Source organism: Ooceraea biroi, chromosome 2, assembly GCF_003672135.1.
Source record: "Ooceraea biroi isolate clonal line C1 chromosome 2, Obir_v5.4, whole genome shotgun sequence".
Taxonomy (NCBI): domain Eukaryota; kingdom Metazoa; phylum Arthropoda; class Insecta; order Hymenoptera; family Formicidae; genus Ooceraea; species Ooceraea biroi.
The window spans coordinates 14,069,100-14,088,016 of NC_039507.1; the positions used below are offsets into that span (position 1 = coordinate 14,069,100).

At 37.8% G+C, this 18,917-nt stretch overlaps 1 protein-coding gene and 1 long non-coding RNA gene across 26 annotated transcripts in view; both read right to left on the reverse strand.

The window, feature by feature from the left end:
* LOC105279165 (myosin-11) overlaps positions 1-18,917 on the reverse strand; it is a 262,296-nt gene that overhangs the window by 183,594 nt on the left and 59,785 nt on the right. For 21 of the 25 annotated variants that reach the window (XR_003407559.1, XM_026975501.1, XM_026975505.1 and 18 more), the window contains 2 exons: positions 16,590-16,679; positions 9,533-9,628 (listed from right to left, as the gene is read on the reverse strand). The exons of 1 other annotated variant lie outside the window; for it this stretch is intronic. Coding sequence is in view for 23 of the 24 variants with exons in the window: in XM_026975501.1 (XP_026831302.1) it covers positions 9,533-9,628; positions 16,590-16,679 (186 nt within the window). In the remaining variant the exon portion in view is untranslated. The remainder of the gene's footprint in view (positions 1-9,532; positions 9,629-16,589; positions 16,680-18,917) is intronic. 3 more of the 25 variants (XM_026975519.1, XM_026975511.1, XM_026975518.1) reach the window with 2 other exon arrangements.
* Positions 465-3,143, reverse strand: LOC105278970. Its single transcript, XR_893851.3, has 2 exons — positions 3,006-3,143; positions 465-2,898 (listed from the first exon to the last, which is right to left on the reverse strand). It is a non-coding gene; the product is annotated as an uncharacterized LOC105278970 (long non-coding RNA).

The window sequence follows — 18,917 nt, forward strand, 5'->3', positions numbered from 1 at the left end:
TTTTATCATAAAACGGCATAGTAAAAACAATCTTCATATCTGTATGTATCCATCTTATCATCAGTTTCTTTACTGCATGAATTAACATTGTACAAAATATGCCTAATCCTCTTACTAATAATGTTTATTGATAAATCGTATTGGATAGCCATTATTAGTAAGGATATTTTTAACTATTTCGATGTTCTGTGAGTGGAAGTATATATGTCGTAGGCAAATGGTTATTTTAGGAAAATAGCTTTTGACTAGACAAATGCTATTTGCCTGGTCAAATGGCTTTCACCTGTTTATTTGAGTGAAATTGCTATTTTCCTAGGCAAGTAACATTTGCTTGAACGCTTTTTAGGAAAATGAAAATTAATTTTATTTTATAAAGCAGAAGTACGATATAAGAAAAGTTCCAGTACTTCGGTTTACAAAGATATTGTTTTATCGCAAATTGTTGAAAACAATATTTTTTATTCTATACCTCTTTTAGCTAAGATTTCCAAAATTATGCTTGTTGAACAGATATGTAACAATACTTTTAGATTGAAATTTATGAATATTAATTTATGAAATATTAATATAAATCTATTATAGAAATAAATAAGATAACTGAAATATATTGAAAACAATCAAAAAGGTGCAATTCTTTAGAAACGCTAATGTTATTAATGTGAGCTTATTGGAAAATGATACGAATTTAATCAATCAAATCACAATAAGATGTTTGTTGTTGTTCTTGAATGCATAAATATTTTAAGTAGTGTTAAAACTTTGTATTTCTCAAGGGCATATTCCTTTCTTAATCAATTAATTAAAAAACAAAAAACCTTAATATAAAAGCATAAATTTATTGAAGCATAAATTTATAAAAGGGGAAATTTGTAATAATACATAGTTATTATGAATTGTCGCTCGCTTTTTAAATTTGTATTTATCATTAATTGTGTTATAAGGATTTTATTTTTTATATAATATGTATTATATATTTTAAAACAATTATATATTGATATACTTATTGTTTGTCGAAGTAAAAAATACACAAATAAATAATCAAAGTAGTATATTATTAAACATACTAAAAACATAACGTGGTAAGAGTGGTAAGCAACACACTGGAGACATGAATAAAAAAATAAACGTATCACAACTTAAAGAAATTTTAAACAAAATAAACATTCATTAATCATATTTAGATTTAAAGCAAACATAAAATTGTGTAACCTTATTTATAAAAAACTAACATTCACTAATCATATGTAGATTAAAACAAACATAAAATTATGTATGCTTCGTTTAAATAAGCACGCTATGCACATCATAGCAGGTAAACTGATAACAAAAAAACAATTTAAACGAAATAAATTATACCTATCAGAAAAAATAAAACTGTATTATTTATTTTGGCAAGGATTACTCGAATGACATTTACTATTGCACAAATGTTTAGACTCAAAACAGGTACATCGTTTTGTATTGCACTGTTTCTTTGATGGTTGGCATTGACAGTTTGAAAACCCTTGCCCTGAAAACATAGATTGGGAAGCGCAGGCTTCTCTTAAAGAAATAAACTTTTCTTGAGGAATATTATTATAATTAAAACTAATTGAAGATACAGACGTTAAGTCGCCTCTGGTAAACCAGTTTTTCAATATACCACTTTTTGTACCTATTTTATACACGTTATTTTTCTTATCAACAATAATTCCTTCTAAATTCTTTTTGTCCAAGGATCCTCTGTCAAATTTCGGAACAGCTACCGTTATGTATTTTCTAGTTTCTATTTCGTTGAAAATTGCGTTGCTTTTTTTTCGTCATTTCTTTAGCGCCTTTCAGCTGCCCCTCGCAAGTTTTTTTTTCGGTTTATTCTAATATTTTCTTCATTGACACAATGATTGCAAGCAACTTGGCTGCCAAATCCCTCATCTTCGTACGAAATACCGCAAATAACATGCACTATTTCGTTGCACTTTGAACAAGTATGTACACTTGTACTTTCGTTGCCACAAACACAGCAGTATAAGACACTAGAGTTCATACAATGGCCCTTATCAGTGTCCATACTTTGGTCCTTATCAGTGTCCATACCTTGACCTTTATCTTGGTATATAATTTCTTCCGCATACGTTTGTATGCGTTTGTATTTGATAATCTATGACTTTCGATGTAATTCTGTTGCCATCACTTATCTTCACTTTTTGAATAGTGTCATCTGCCCTAAAATCAACAGCTTTTCTACTATTGCATTGTCGTCATCGCCATTGTTCAGTGAACTCTCTGTATTATTATTGATAAAGTTTGTATTAATGGCTTCTAAGTCCTCTTCAATTAATATTTTATCAAGAAGATCTGATGGCATATTTGTAGAGCTTAAGCCTATTTTGGGATCTGCTCCGTACAGGCTTTTATAGGCTTTTATAGGGTGATCTTCCAATGATACGATGAAGCGATGTATTTTTCTGCCATTACACAAAATAACACCCAACTGACCAACGAGAAGTTTTATGCTCTTCCATCCAAATTCTTAACATCTGTTCGATATCTTGGTTTGATCTTTCAATAGAACCCTGGCTTTGAGGATGCCTCGGTCGTCCATGTACAATCTTCTGTACATTCTGGCCATAACAAAACTAACTCGTTAATTACCTCGGCAGTAAATTCCCGTCTATTATCACTTTGCAAAATAATTGGAGCACCTTGTTTAAGGAAAATCTTAAGTAATTCAAAAGCCACCTCTGTAGATCTTTTTGTTTGTAATGGCCGCAAGTATAAAACTTTGGTACAATGCTCTTGGTAATTTAGGAGCCATTTGTATTTCCCATCAGCGCAAGATTGGAAATCAATTAAGTCAACTTGTCCTCTGACAGTAAAATCTTTCGATTTTATGGGTCTTACCACCAAACCAGCAGATTTCTGCATTTTTTTAAATTGTAAGTCGTGCACAATTCTTCGTATATTTCAACAGCCAATTTTGGAATATTATATTTCTTTTTTAAATTATGAAGTACTTTATCTCTTACCCCATGTCCTGTTGTTTTGTGTTGTTCATGAATTTTATTGAAAAACTCTTCAATTGGCGTTACATAAATAATATCATCATCCATGAACTTTTGTTTTAAAATAACTTTTGATACGCCAGATATTTCCAAGAGATCATATTTTCCACCAAATATTTTTCGTGGCTCGACATCTCCCGAGTGTTGCTTTGACATTTTTTCTCTTGGTAACTTTTTAATATATCAATGACCTCATTAACTTTTTGTAAGTCCCATGGTTTTTTAACTGTCTTTTGGATATATCTTTCATTCAGTCGCAAATAATATTTTTCTTTATCTACCATGTTGCTTCTAAAGAACAATTTTATCAGATTCAGAATCAAGATGTTTTAATTTAATTTAATTAATGTAACATATTAACTAGCAATTAATATGGTAATACTGAAGGAGAGTCTCCTCACCGTTTTCGCTTAAACTTTGCAATTATAGGGTGAATTAGATAATTGAGTAATGATTCCTCATGGGTTCGACGAAATCCATGTCTTGGACATTCCATGCCAATCGAGGTCCACCTTGGGCGGGGTAGTCCCCCTGAAGTTTGTTTACATTTTTTCAGTGGAGGTGCAGGTGGAGGGTGCTTTGCCGAAGGCGAAATTAGTAGATTCCAAATAGGTTTTCAATTCATGTGAAGCGAGGTTCCACGCAAAGTAAGGATCTATATTGTAACTTCCACGCAGTACTTTTAGTCACCCCAAAGTTTTGTTATTTATTTTATGTGGAAGAGTACTAGGTGACGGGCGAAGCCTGTCTCCTCGTGCTCTTCCACCCAAGCATATACTTTCCCAGTATTAACTTTCTTACTTTAATATTATTAATTTTTTATAGTACTCTTCCACATAAAATAAATAACAAAACTTTCGGGTGACCAAAAGTACTGCGTAGAAGTTACAATGTAGAACTTTGCTTTGCGTGGAACCTCGCTTCACATGAATTGAAAACCTATTTGGAATCGTACTAATTTGCATTGCAAGTATACACGCGGTCAAATTCGCGCACTTTTGTCACGAGCATGTAGCCACGGAGCATGCGCAGGTGACCACAGAGAATGCTCGTGTCGCTACATTTCGTCCGTATGACAGATATCCTAACCCCGAAACTGTCATTTTTCAGCACATTAGAACTTTTTTCCTAGTTGAGAGCGACAATTTTCCTTCTCGCAATCGCATTTTCTCATCAAAATAAACGATATTGTAAAGTTTGAACGAAATCGGAGAGGAAGGAGCTCTCCTTCATATTTACCTCGTATTCGCATTTTTACGTCAAAAGATATACTATTGCAAAGTTTGAACGAAAACGGTGAGGAGGAGACTCTCCTTCAGTTTTACTATTAATATACTTACAAAATACGTTTCTCTTGTTCCTTAGGCCGGTTTTTTATTGTGACTGCAGTAATTTATGTTGTATAAAATGCTAATTCTTTGAATATTCCAATTTATTTTCTCTCAGTCCTCGATATTTTATGTAATGTAAATGAGATGCCTGCATGATAGTTACGAAGTGAGAATAACTTTATTGTGATTGCCGGAGAGAACTTACTAAATAACAACAAAAGAAGAAAACGTACTTACATAACTTGACGAAAAGTGACGAATTTGAAGAGAACACCTTGCAGAAGCATGCATTGTTTTGTAAGGTTATGTTACGTTCTCAAATGCATCAATGCATGCGTCGCTAAATACCATTTGCCTAACAGAGGTTTAGTCAAATAGCATTTGCCTAAGAAAATAGCATTTGCCTAAGAAAATAGCATTTGCCTAGAAAAATTGCATTTGAACACAAAAATAAACGGATAAAAGCTATTTGACCAGGCAGATAGCATTTGTCTAGTCAAAAGCTATTTTCCTAAAATAACCATTTGCCTACGACATATACATAGTTTGTCAGAAGTATATAATAATATTTTGAAGAAGGCTTGAATTGTTTTTCCTTTGCATTCGACTTTTCACCGTGCACCGCTGCTAACGTATGCCTTAGATCTTCTGTCACTATTGTCTGACAGGAATTGCGTATATTTGTTAAGATATATGTGGGTTTTTGTGTCATAAGATTGTTTTTACACTGTTATATTTATGTGTGATATCAAAAATTTATATATATATTTTTATATTGTTTTTTAATATGTAAATTGGATTTTCTGTACACTTAATAAGGGCCAAGACTGTGGTCGAAACGTTGTGAAAAATATTAAATTTGTTACACTGCCAGTTAATGGTCATTTTAAAGATCGTTGTTCATCTTATAAATTATTATTTCTCCTTTTGATTAATTATTGCATCTTTATTCTTTCCAAAATAAAATTACATAAATAATAGAAGTGTATTTTATTATTTTCTTCTGTGTGAATATATCTTAATATTTTTACTTTTCGAAGACATACTAAAATATCCATTGATAAAAAATAAATATTAATTAGAGAAAGATTAAAAAAGATCTACTTTTGTACAAAATTATATAAACTTTTAAAGGAGAATCCCCTAGATTAGTTTTTAAACCGGATAAGGTACAGGAAATTAGACTAACTAGATCATCGCGATCGCCGCGCGTAGATTCTTGGAGTTCGCCACGGACGGTGAGCGCTGGCAACCGTAAGACAATTGCGAGTCGATGCGAGAAGAGAAGTCGATAGAAGAGAAGAGAGCGAAAAGTAATCGCGAGTAAAAGAAGCAAGTGTGCGTGCGTACGAGTCGTGGCGTGCCGAGAGCTTTTGTAGAGCGTATTTCTTAATAAATCCTTTTCAGTTGTTTGGTGTCTTGACCGATTCCTCTTCTTGATACTCTATCCTACATTTGAGGCTCAGACGGGAACATTCAAGGACACGATCATTTGAGAAGATTCGACGAAGTGTGACAGTGTAATTATTATGCGGTACCGCTTGAATAGCAAGAAAAGAACGGTACGAAGCGCGATGAAGGATTCGAGCAAGCTGACGGTAACCGCGCTAAAAGAGTTGCTGGTGACGCATGGGCTATTCAGTAGTGCGATTCTGTAACTCATTATCGATAGTTTTTGGTATCGTTAACTAGCGATAGTTAATGACAAGGACGATCTTGGAGAAAAGTGTGGCTTTCATATAGGTTGTCGCTAATTAACGATACCGAAAACCATCAATAACGAGTTACAGAATCGCACTACAGCGCGGGTACGAAAACCGAGCGAGTGATGGAAACCGATCCGTCGGGAACGAGTGTAACGATAACATTGACGGTATCGAAGATCTTCAACGAGCTAGTACATCGAGTACGCGCAGTTGACGTCGAGTTTGCAACAGCGAAAAATTGACGTTTATAAAAAGGAGAAAAAGCTAGCAGAACGTGAAGTAGCGTTCGTGCATCGTGAGTTAAAAGCAATGCGTAGAGGGCTGCGGATTGAGCAGGCTGCAGGAAATGAGCAACATTCGACGCGTAACGATAATAGCGACAGCGCGGCAGCAAACAGCAGTGGTGTCATGCCGTTCCGGGACAACCGTGAACGAATCTAACAGCAAAAGCGGACTTGTTTAGCAACTTTAATGGTAAATCCGGCGATTATGAGATTTGGGAGAAACAGATCAAGCTGCTTAAACGACCTATAAATTAGAGAACGACACTGCGAAAATACTTATTAACATGCGATTAAAAGCAAGAGTACTTGAGTGGCTACACTCTAAATCCGAATACATGACAGTCGATTGTCTTCTGGACGAATTAAAAGCCACGTTGTACCGACGACAAAACGTTTTAACGACGCGAAAAAATTTGAAGAACAAACGTGGAGGAAAGCTGAAACATTTCACGAATATTGTCATGAAAAGATCATTATGGGTAATCGAGTACTGATCGACGACGATGAAATGCTCGAGTATATAATCGACGGCATCCCAGACGAAACATTTCGGAACTAGGCACGCATCCAGAGATTCGCAACAACTGATGGACTCTTAGAGGCATTCGAGAGAAGATGACTCTTCGAGACCGAAGCACATCTGGCGCACCAGGTTCAAAACTAGACAAGCGAGGCAATGAGCAGGCCAAGGGTGAGTGGAAGGAGAGAACCAAAGATCAAGGTGCTAAGTACTTCAAATGTGGAAAGTGCGGACATATCACGTCAAGGAAAAATCGAAGACAGGTACAGAGAGTTGCGCGATATCAGGGATTTCACATCGTAAATATCTCAAAAACGTTTTGCTCAATGGTCGCGAGATTGAAGCGTTGATAGATTCGGGAAGCGATTTTAGTCTGATTCGTGCGGATGAGTATATTAAACTTGGTTCTTCACAATTACGATCTAGCGAGCTGCGATTTGATGGCGTGGGTTCAAACAATACAACGTTAGGTGAATTTGAAGCTAAAATCACTGTAGACGGATACTCGTATCCGATTCGCGTTTGAGTATTTCAGATACCATGCTCCGAATGTTGATAGGGACAAATTTCCTTAACATGACAGACGTTAATCTCAAAGGTAGCAAGATAACTATCCGTCCGTTACCGGAAACAACACATGACGTCTCGAAATGCGATGATATTTGGTTGCGAGATGTGTAGATGTACTAGAAATATTCAAAATTGATGTGACTAGCGACGAAGCGTGCGATTTAAATACAATGGATGTTTCGCACATTGCAAATCCCAATCAACGAATAGCGGTAAAGAATCTCGTGAATGGTTATAACTCGAATAAGACTTATGAATCGGATGTAATAATGAAGCTTGTGCTTAAGGACGAGGAACCCGTGTATCAATCCGCGAAGCGCTTGTCAGCATCTAAAAAGGATGTAATTAATGCGCAAATTGACCAGTGGATCACAGATGGGATTGTCCGACCGTCTATCTCTGATTATGCGAGTCCGGTGGTACTCGTGCAGAAAAAAGACAATTCGTTTAGACTATGTGTGGATTATCGATTGATAAATAAAAAAAAATGATCAAGGACAGATACCCTTTGCCATTGATCGAAGATCAGACTAGATCCGCTGGATTTGTTACAGGTGGCGCGTGTTTCCAGTACACTCGAATTAAAACATGGATTCTTCCATGTTCGGTTGGACGAATCAAGTCGAAAATATACAGCGTTTATAATGCCGAATGGCCATTATGAGTTTTTTTGCAAGTTCCTTTCGATCTCTGTAACTCACCAGCGGTATTCTAGAGATTCGTGAATGCAACATTTAAAGACCTCATGCGAGAAAGAGTAGTTTTAGCCTATATAGACGACTTGATCATTCCATCCGATATCATTGAGAGCGGCATAAAAAGTCGTGAAAAGGTGTAATAACGGCAAGAAAGGCGGGTCTGTTAATCAACTGGAAGAAATGTTGTTGCTCTCTCTTGCAAACCACAATTAAGTTCCTAGGTCATGTAAGCAGTAATGGCTGCGTCCCTCAGATTAGAAATTCAAGGCAATCAGGCAATTTCCGGATCCCACAAGCGCTAAACAAGGTAAAGTTTTCTCAGATTAAGTAGATACTTCCGCAAGTTATCTCCGGGTATTCTATAATTGCGCGGCAACAAATCTCTTGCGTGCGAATGTTAAGTTTTGTTTCTGACCGGCTGAGAGAGATGCGTTTATGTGGCTTAAAATTATGAAAAACCAATACTCGCGGAATTTATATCGGATCGGAGCGGAGACGGAAGTACATACTGATGCTTCTGTGTTATGGTGCGATTTACTCCAACGGAATAGCGAAGATCAACGTTTTCATCTCATTTATTATTTGAGCGGAAAAACGGCTTCTGCTGAAGCTAGGTATACTAGCTATGAATTAGAAGTCTTCGCAATCATGAGAGTGCTAGAGAAGTTCCGTGTTTAATTTGCTAGGCATCCCGTTCACGATTATTACTGATTGTCGCACATTCACCCTTGCCATGAATAAAAAAGATCTTTGTGTACGCGTTGCGAGATGGGCACTGCTCCTAGAAGGATTTAATTATCGCATAAAGCATCGACCAGAGAAAAATATGGCGCATGACGTACTCAGCCGAAACCCGCCCCCAGCGCGTATGTTGATCGACGAGTCCTAGGCCGGACTAACCGCCCGCTTGTGAAAGACTCAAGAGGAAGATGACAGTGTAATGAAACTTCGAGAGCTAGTGTTGCAGAACAAGATACGAGATTATATGATGCGAGGTAATCTACTCTATAAAGAATCTGGCGGCGATCAACTCGTGGTACCAAGGAAAATGCAGATCATACGACGGGCTCATGAGTGTGAGCATTTCTTCGTTGAGAAGACTGAAACCCTTGTACGCAATGATTATTGGATTCCGAATTTGCGACAGCGAGTAGAGAAAGTTATATGAAATTGCATTCTGTGCATCTTAGCTGAGAGAAAGCACGGAAGACAGGAGTGCCTCTTAAATTCTATCGAGAAAAGCGGTGTTCCCCTGGATACGTTATATATTGATCATCTGGAATCTTTACCTTCGACAAAGTCATACAGTTTTATATAAATTAACTAAAAAAACAAAATGTTTTATCAATCCATATAATACAATAACTGAAATAAAAACTTACACAATTCAGTTGTTGTTGTACTTTTCCCGCATCGACTGAACGTACATGCAAGACTGGCTTTTTAGTAAGAGCATCAAATTTACTGAAGCTCGATTTCTGCAAAAAATAGAAAAGACAATTATGTGAAATAGATAAGTGAGGCATAAGGCAAAAGTTACAAAAACTTGGTAGTCAAAATTTTCTACAAACCAATATTTCGCTCGCTTAGCATTAGTAATGGAACAGAAGAAGTTTGTTTGTTGTATTCTTTTATGTTTTCTAAATAAAAACAGAAAATAATTATGAAAAACTTCAACAAATTTAGAAAGTTATCACCAAACAAACTTTATATGGACAGAATCATTACATCATTGAAATTTATTCAGATATACGAGGTCAAATATATATTTAATTTTTCAGTCCTTATTGTAAAAAGAATAATATGTTAACCTGTGTCGAAAGAATCAATATTATTATACACGAAGTCTGGTAAAATTCTGAATAACGCTCGTATAGAGATAACCTAATTGAATTGAACCGAGAAATCCTATATTGTTTTGTGATCTTCATAATAATAAAAGAGTTATTAATTTATTAAAATTAACAAACTAGAGCACATCTTGTGCGCCGACGCAATAGGCAGAGTGCTCTAGGCACGGCAGTAACCATATCTAGTAATAACGCGTGTAAACACGCGACAAAGAAAAGAATAACGCCCCTTGTATTTTTTCTAATATTTTCTAAGATATCGAAGATTTTAGATCGCGCGTTGCTACGAGATATAGTAGAGACACTATAGTAAGAATCTATGTAACTTTCAAGCCTCATAACTCGAAAAGTATTTAATAGAACAATACTTTATTATAATGGTTTGAAAAGCTCTCGAGATAAGCTACAAAAATATCCAATAAAACATGAGGGTTCTCATTTAAAAATTTTAAGGTCGTACTAATATTATGTGATACGTCACTTCAGGGGTTACATGACTGTGACAGCCTGAAAAAGCAGGTAATTTTCGGATGCATATTGTAAAAAAACTAAACATCAGATTAAGTTGCTGTTTTGCACTTAATTTTATCATGTAAACTAATAAAAACAATAATAAAGATTACAAAAGGATGATTATAAACGTCATCAGAGGCCGCTGAGCTGATAGTGTTTTTTTACAAAAAGTCAAACGATGTATCTCATAACTCGATTTTGAATTATCTGAGACTAAAAAACAAAATTTTTTCATTAAGTATACTTCAATGCTTAAGCATTAACGGAGCCATTTTTTAATTATTTGAAAATTCACTGAATAACAAAATTTTGAAAAAAAAATGTCGATTTTCGCGAAAAATTTCAAAATTTGAATTCGTTCACTAATTTGTTTATAACTCCCACAAAAAAATTATTTTTACAAATTGTCCGTTAAGGCTTAAAGAATATAACAACAAAGATATCTGCAAAATTTTATTGCAATTACATCAATACAGATTGAGCAATCGTACACCGTTTTGAAAAAACCGCGTGTAAAGTTTAGAAACGCATTTTTTCTGTGTTATCTAGCATTATTTCCTCTTACCGTTAATCTGCCATGCCTGCTTCATACACTGAATGCTTCTGCTTCAAATGCAGCCTTTTTGAAGTTTTGATAACTTTACAGTCATGTAATCCCTTAATACCCTACAACTTTTATATGAACGTTTTTCACGAAAATGCGTATTTTCCGAAATATTTCGAAGTTGTCATACTTTTGGTAAATTCTTATAAATGGTGGACGGGAAATAGTTCACCATCTTACTTAGAGAAAAAGAAATAGGTAATTATGCATTATAGGGGAGTCAGCTCCAATGACCTTGACCTTGACATATATTATACAGGTGACCCTCCTGAGTGACCTTCAAAAGGTTTTAGCCGGCGCTCGTTGTTTATTAAAAAGTTATTAACAAAAGAAGTTTAATAGTTTTGCATGTGTTTTCAGCAAGCGAGGTTCTACGCAAAGCAAGAGTCTATATTGTAACTTCCACGCAGTACTTTTGGTCACTCCAAAGTTTTGTTATTTATTTTATGTGGATATCGCTCCCGCGAAGCGGGATGAAAACGAGCACTCAACTGTCGCTTAAACAGGGATCGGCAAGTGGGCACTGCCCGCGGGCGCCCAGTTGCCCGCAGGCAAAGCTGAATGCGTTAGATGCCCGCGAGTGAAAAGAAGGCAGATTGAAACAGGGGCGGAGATACGCACTCGCAGCCTCCACAAATATATCGCACTATATGTATATGTATATGGCCGGTATTCATAGTCGAATCTTATATTTAAAACCGTCTTAAGTGTATCTTCAGATACTCCATAGCCAATGAAATGATCCATACAGCATCTGCAGATAAACTTAAGATGGTCTTAAATATTAAGATTCGACTATGTATACCGGCCTATGACGATTCTTAAATAACAACATATATAACATAGTAACACATAATATTTGCGTGTGTGACATAGCATTTTAATAATAAATTAAAGTTATATAATAAATTTTATTAAAAATTTTAAATACATTTAATTAATAATTTAAAAAGTAACACATTAATTGCAGTCTCATTCAATTGTCGATATGCCCAGCAGCTGGGCACTCGCGGGCGCCCGTGCCCAATTTCAGACTTTTGCCGATCCCTTGCTTAACATTAACGAGCGTATATGTCCGAGGCTTTATTCATTAAACAAATGATTTAATTTATACAAACATATAATTTATTAAACAGCGAACAAAGCTGTTTTATACAATATAATGTGTATGCAGGGCAAAGTCCACCTACACTCTCGCCGAAAAAATAGAAACGAACTGCAGGGGACTAGGAACGAATGATATAGGGGGCGGTATGGGATGGTATCGGCATTGTTTTCAGCCCGCTTCGCGGGAGGGCGGGGGGCTTTGCACGGGATATCGGAGGTATTGGGGGAGGAGGGAGAGGAGGAGAAGTGGATGAGGGAGTTGGAGGGATTGAGGGGGGAGAAGAATGAATGGAGGAATGAAAGTGAAGATGGAGAGCAGGAATGAAAGAGGAATTTTGTAAACGGAAACGGAAGTCCAAGGTTAGGGAATTAGAAAGTGGAGGGGTGTGTGTGTGTGTGTGTGCGTGCGTGCGTGTGCGTGTGCCCGTGCGCGCGCGCGTGTGTGGATAGGATAGGAGATAAAATAAGTTAGGTTAAGATAGATATAAGAAGTACATGTAATTTGGAAAATTGTAACTCTAAGGGGAACCAATAAATATATATATATATATATGCTGGAGGACATTTTGAACATCTCATGGATTAGTATAAAGCGGAGCAATCGGTCCTTTTCAGGGCCAAAAGGTGTGCAAATCCGATCAGCAACCTTCACGTGGTACACACTGGGTAATGCTAATGTTAATAACTTTTAAAAGTTCAACTACAAACGAAACAACTAGAAACGATTCTGAAAATGATAGCGCAAACGGATTCGCGATATCTTAACAAATGGCAAAGTTAGCTATTTTTTATTTAACCAAAAGTTAATAACTTTTAACAGTTCAACTACAAACGAAACGACTAGAAACGAGTCTGAAAAAGACAGCGCAAGCGGATTCGCGATATCTTAAGAAATGGCAAAGTTAGCTATTTTTCATTTAAACAAATGTTAATTAATACCTTTTCAACAGTTCAACTACAAACAAAACGCAACTGCAAACAATTGTCAAAAAGTCAGCGCAAGCAGATTCGCGATATCTCAATACTCAACATATCAGACGCAGTGTGAATTCTTCATAACGCGCTTATGTGAACGCACCTTGACGGACAAACTAGCTTTGCTTGTGTGCGTGCGAGCATACGTACGTGAGTCTGAACCTGAATCTGAAAAACGGAACGTCACAATTCTAGCATACGATTACGATATCTCAGGATAGACTGCACCAATCGCGTTCGGAGTGGTCGCGATCGAAAGCTTGCATCCATATTATGTTATTAAAGTGTCGTTAGATTTTTACATAAGGCTTTAGTTTCTGAGATATTTTAATCGAAAGTTAGGGTAACGTGAAATTCCGGATAAGCTACTTGGTAGCGCGCGATGTCTATGCAGTAGCTCTCACCGCTCGGAACCTTGTTCTTTATGTATTTGGTGTCGCGACGCTACCGTGTCGCTTGATGCGGTAGTGCTCGACGTTTATGCAATGAATTTGGCAACGCTCGACGTCTATGCAGTGATGCTCATTGCTCGGAACCTTGTTTTTTTATGTACTTGGCGTCGTGACGCTACCGCGCCGCTTGATTTGTCAGATAGTTTTTATCACTAATAATAGTGTCGCAGTTTTGGCAACATTTCGATCAAATGGTTTTGGGGATTCACGCAATGGAAATGGAAGAGGTTTGTATACACATACGTATACATATGTACAGGGTGGGGAAAAATTATTGGTCAAGCTTTCTCCAACCGATTCTACTCGTCGAGATCGCCAACATTACATCATAAACATGGTGCCGCAAAATTAACTTTCAAGGTCATTTTCAATGTCAAATTTTTTTATTGGCTTAGTCGATTGTACTCGTCGAGCTGAACAAAAGTCTCAAAGGGACCATATGCCGGAAATCAATATTTCATAGAGAAATCTTCGTTTGAAGTTTTTAGAAGCCAAAAAATTTCGTAAAATTAATTGTGATGAATGTAAAATCTGCTTAATCTACTCTTAACGCTACCCAGGAACAACGAAGTGGGCGTGGTAGACTTTTGTTCCCTTCGGGGTATCTTGGTACCCAGTAACATTTCAACGACTGTTGGTTCCTTAAAGCAACGGTCATTTGCCTCGGAGAGGAATAATAAGAAGCTTTCCATCCATATCCAGACCTTTTTCGTGATTATTAGAAGACCACCGCTGATCTTGAATCAATTTTCAGTGTAAAATTTAAAAAAATTGTTTTAATTTTTACCAAATTTTTTCTAAGAATAACGTTGCTGTAGCATGCCTCGACGTGGTGGCCGTGGTGGTCGTGATCGGGCGCTTCGGGATGGGCGTGACCAACGTCTAATGCTTCGATCAATTGATCGTGCTCATGGTAATTACACACGAGCACGAGCTCTTTATGCTAGTTGGTTGCGACACCAAGCTAATGGCAGACTATTACGTCCAGGGTCCGTGCCTGATCGTCGAGAATTTCAACGACTCGATGAACGATTACATGATCAGGAGCAAATGAATTTTGCAGGTGCTGGCCACCGTAGGGCAGGTCGTCCTCGTGTGTCTTGGAGAATCGAGGAACGTGTTATTGCTCTAGCTCGAACTTATCCTGTCATGGGATCACGACGCATAGGCGCGCGAGTAGGGGTTGATCATAAAACAGTCTTGCACATTCTCCGTAAGGAAGGCCTACGACCCTACAAAGTGCAGGTAGCGCATGAGTTACGACCTGGTGATCGCATAGCTCGTCTTCGTTTTTGTCGGTGGATGCTTCGCAAGATCCGAAGATATCGGCACTTTCTGAAAAATATAGTGTTCACTGATGAATCCAGTTTTTCCAGCACTTCCATTTTGAACCGGCAAAATGTTTGCATCTGGCGCAGACGCAATCCACACGCAATGGTCCAAAGAGTTCAGCAGGGCCGTTTTTCAGTCAATGTTTGGGCAGGGATACTCGGGAATGATTATATTGCTCCTGTGTTTCTCTCAAACCGATTGTCAAGCGTTGAGTATTTGCGGTTTCTACGTCATACTCTCCTGAATCGACTGCGACGTATGGTTCCGAGGAATGCCCGTAATCGAATTTTTTTATACATGACGGTGTTCCACCGCATTTCGGCAGGCAAGTCCGCGCTTTTTTACAACGAGTTTTTGGAACTCGATGGATCGGTCGTAATCCTGCGCCACACTTATGGCCCGCCCGTTCACCTGACCTGAACCCTCTGGACTTTTATTTCTGGGGAGCTCTGAAAGCCATTGTTTATGGGTCAAGCAGGGCTTTAAGGACAGCTCAGGATTTACGAGATCGCATTAGAGAGGCGGTTGCTACTTTAGCACGAAATCGAGCTGTGCTCCGTAGAGTGTGAGATAATTTGGTGGAGAGACTCCAAGCTTGCATTGATAACGGTGGTGGTCACATTGAAGCTGGCAAACAAGCACAACTGCTCAGAGCTATTGGGGCCGATGGGTCAGTTCTGTTTGTTCGTAGGTAGCGTCGACGACGATAAAGTGAGAGGCAAGGGGAACTCACTGCAATCAAGTCACCCCGAGGTGAGAGGCGAGGGGAACTCACTGTAATCAAGTCACCCCGAGGTGAGAGGCGAAGGGAACTCATTGTAATTAAGTCACCCCGAAGGGAACAGAAATCTACCACGTCCACGTCGTTGTTCCTGGGTAGCGCTAAGAGTAGATTAAGCAGATTTTTGACCTTGAAAACGAATTTTTCAGGGTCATTTTTGGGGGGTGATTTTCGCTAATCATGATCAGGATATTCAGAACATGATTTGAAGAACTTTATAAGCATCAGATTTATTTTCTGACTTTATAAAAATCGATTTTTTATAAATTTCACGCAAAAAAACTTCAAACGAAGATTTCTCTATGAAATATTGATTTCCGGCATATGGTCCCTTTGAGACTTTTGTTCAACTCGACGAGTAGAATCGACTAAGCCAATAAAAAAATTTGACATTGAAAATGACCTTGAAAGTTAATTTTGCGGCACCATGTTTATGATGCAATGTTGGCGATCTCGACGAGTAGAATCGGTTGGCGAAAGCTTGACCAATAATTTTTCCCCACCCTGTACATGTATACAAACCTCTTCAATTTCCATTGCGTAAATCCCCACAACCATTTGATCATCGTTGCTTATGTTTGAGATGTTGCCAAAACTGCGACACTGTTAGTGATAAAAAATGACAAATATATTAACTATATTAACGAAGTAAGTTTGATATGAAAGTATATACGATTTTATCCAATAATAGAAAATAAAACTGTTTTCTAATCAATATAAAATTATAAAAGAAAGCTCTTTCTCGATAATCATTCAGTAAACAAACTTATTTCGCATATTTTCTTATTACTATTAATATAAAATACAATTCATGCTATTACTTACTAATTGCTTGATGGATATGCCAGTGGCAATTTGTTCTCTGCACAGCCTCTGCTGATCGCTACGATTTGTTTCCGATACATAGTTCTCTGTCTGCATACGCAAAAAAAAGAAAACGGACAAACTTATACGGCATGCAAAAGCACTTATGAAATGTACGAACTTTTATATGAACATTAAATGTTATGCCTGACACTAATATTAACATTATTTTATAGAATAACCATAATGAATGAAATACTATTAATACCCAATTTCATTAATTAATATAAAATACATTTACGCTTTATGTAAGTCAATAACACACACATACGCATACTTACATATAAATAACTACAATTTCTTTATCTCTTAAATAATAAAATTTTAATATACAGGGTGTCCGAAATAAAGTTACTCAGACGAAAAGTACAGGTAGATAGGAGTAAACCGAGAAGAAAAGTCAAATACTATTTTTCGAAATTCGCAATAGTTATTAAGTTAATAACATATACGTCTGAGCCAATAAACGCGCTGAAAGCGTTAGGCCGGACTCGGGAGATAGAGCGAGAGGCGGAGTCAAGAAGAGAGGGGCGAGGGGGGAACCGCAAGCGACTCGCGAGTCGCGAAGCGCGGCGCGTGACATATGATACCGCGCCGAGAATCTATTATGTATTTGTGCTTTCCGTACATTGCCGACGAGGAAACAATAAGTTTCCAGCGCGGTGTTTTTAATAGCAAGGAAATGATACGCTATCATTTCCACACCACCTAGCGGTAGATAGCTCGGTGCGTTTTTTTATAGCGGTTTCCCCGGTAGGCCTAATCCACTCTCATTATTTAATTCGATTAATTTAATTGAATTGTTCGAAATGTCGTCCCCTTTCTCGTACGCAGAGGTCGGCTCTTCGTACAATATCGCATGTGGCACGGTGCGCCATGTCCGGCGTAATGGTATTGAAGGCCGCAACAATAGCTTCACGTACCTCGTTTTCTGTACCATTACGCTGGTGCTCGATTACATCTTTTATATGTCCCCATACAAAAAAATCTAACACGTTCAAGTCTGGCGACCGTGCCGGCCAGATAATAGGGCCACCACGACCTATCCACCTATCGGGAAAATGTGCGTCTAACACCTCGCGTACTTGACGACTAAAATGAACCGGAGCCCCGTCGTGCTGAAATATTAATTGTCTTCGTATGTGAAGAGGCACATCCGCGAGAAGTATCGGCAATTCGTTCACTATAAAATTTCTATAAATATCGCCGGTTAAACGCGGTGGCAGAAAATATGGACCAATCTGAAAATAATAAGTATAAACGAACATATTTTACTTAAACAGCAGGAGAAATTGCTTTCTTTCAACTTAAACTTACGACTTGATTGCCGATTATTCCCGCCCAAACGTTAATGGACCAATGATATTGAAATGCGCCTTGACGGACGACATGAGGATTTTCATCTGCCCAATACAAAAAATTGCGGCAATTGAACACGCCGTTTGGTGTGAACGTTGATTCGTCCGTCCATAAAATAATGTCGGGAAAAGAGACATTCCGTCGACATTGTGCGAGAAATCCTGCGTATGGTTTTTCGACGGTTAGTACATTTTCAAATTATCGTGAATATAAAAAGTTGATAATGACAAACCTTCGCAAAAGTATATTCGTTGTTCTACATCCCTCGGTAAAATCTGTTGCACTCGTTGGTAATGGTACGGGTGCAATTCATTTTGCCGTAAGATGGATTGCACCTCGGACCGCGAAAGACCAAATTCGAGTGCCGTACGACGTACGCTGGTTCCAGGGTTTTCATGAAACGCGTCGAGCACTTTTCTCGTCTCGAACGACGACGCTGAATTCTTCGTATTACACGAATACTGTACGCATTGTTGTTCAGTGGAAAATATCGATTGTTATATCACCCCGGAAATCGTTCGTCAAACGAGATTCCCGCGAGCATCAGCAGCCAATGTTCGTGTTTGTCTACAGTCCTAAGTCAATTAAGTCATTTCTGCCTACCGATATTTCGATCAGTCGCTGTCTAAGCTCGTGTTCAAATATTCGAATTTCCGAGCTTATACGCGACTGTCAAAATACTACGGAAGCAGAATATGAATATGATATGGCTTAGACTAGCACGGAAATGGCTGCATCTCGCGGCTCGAATTTATGACGAACGATTTCCTGGGCGTGTATATTATCTAACATCGCGTACAATTTTTCGCACTGACAACAATGCGTAAACAATCTCGTGTATATCAGAAATCAGTGCGTCGTCTTGAGACGCAGAAAGTGCTCGACGCGTTTCATGAAAACCCTGGAACCAGCGTACGTCGTACGGCACTC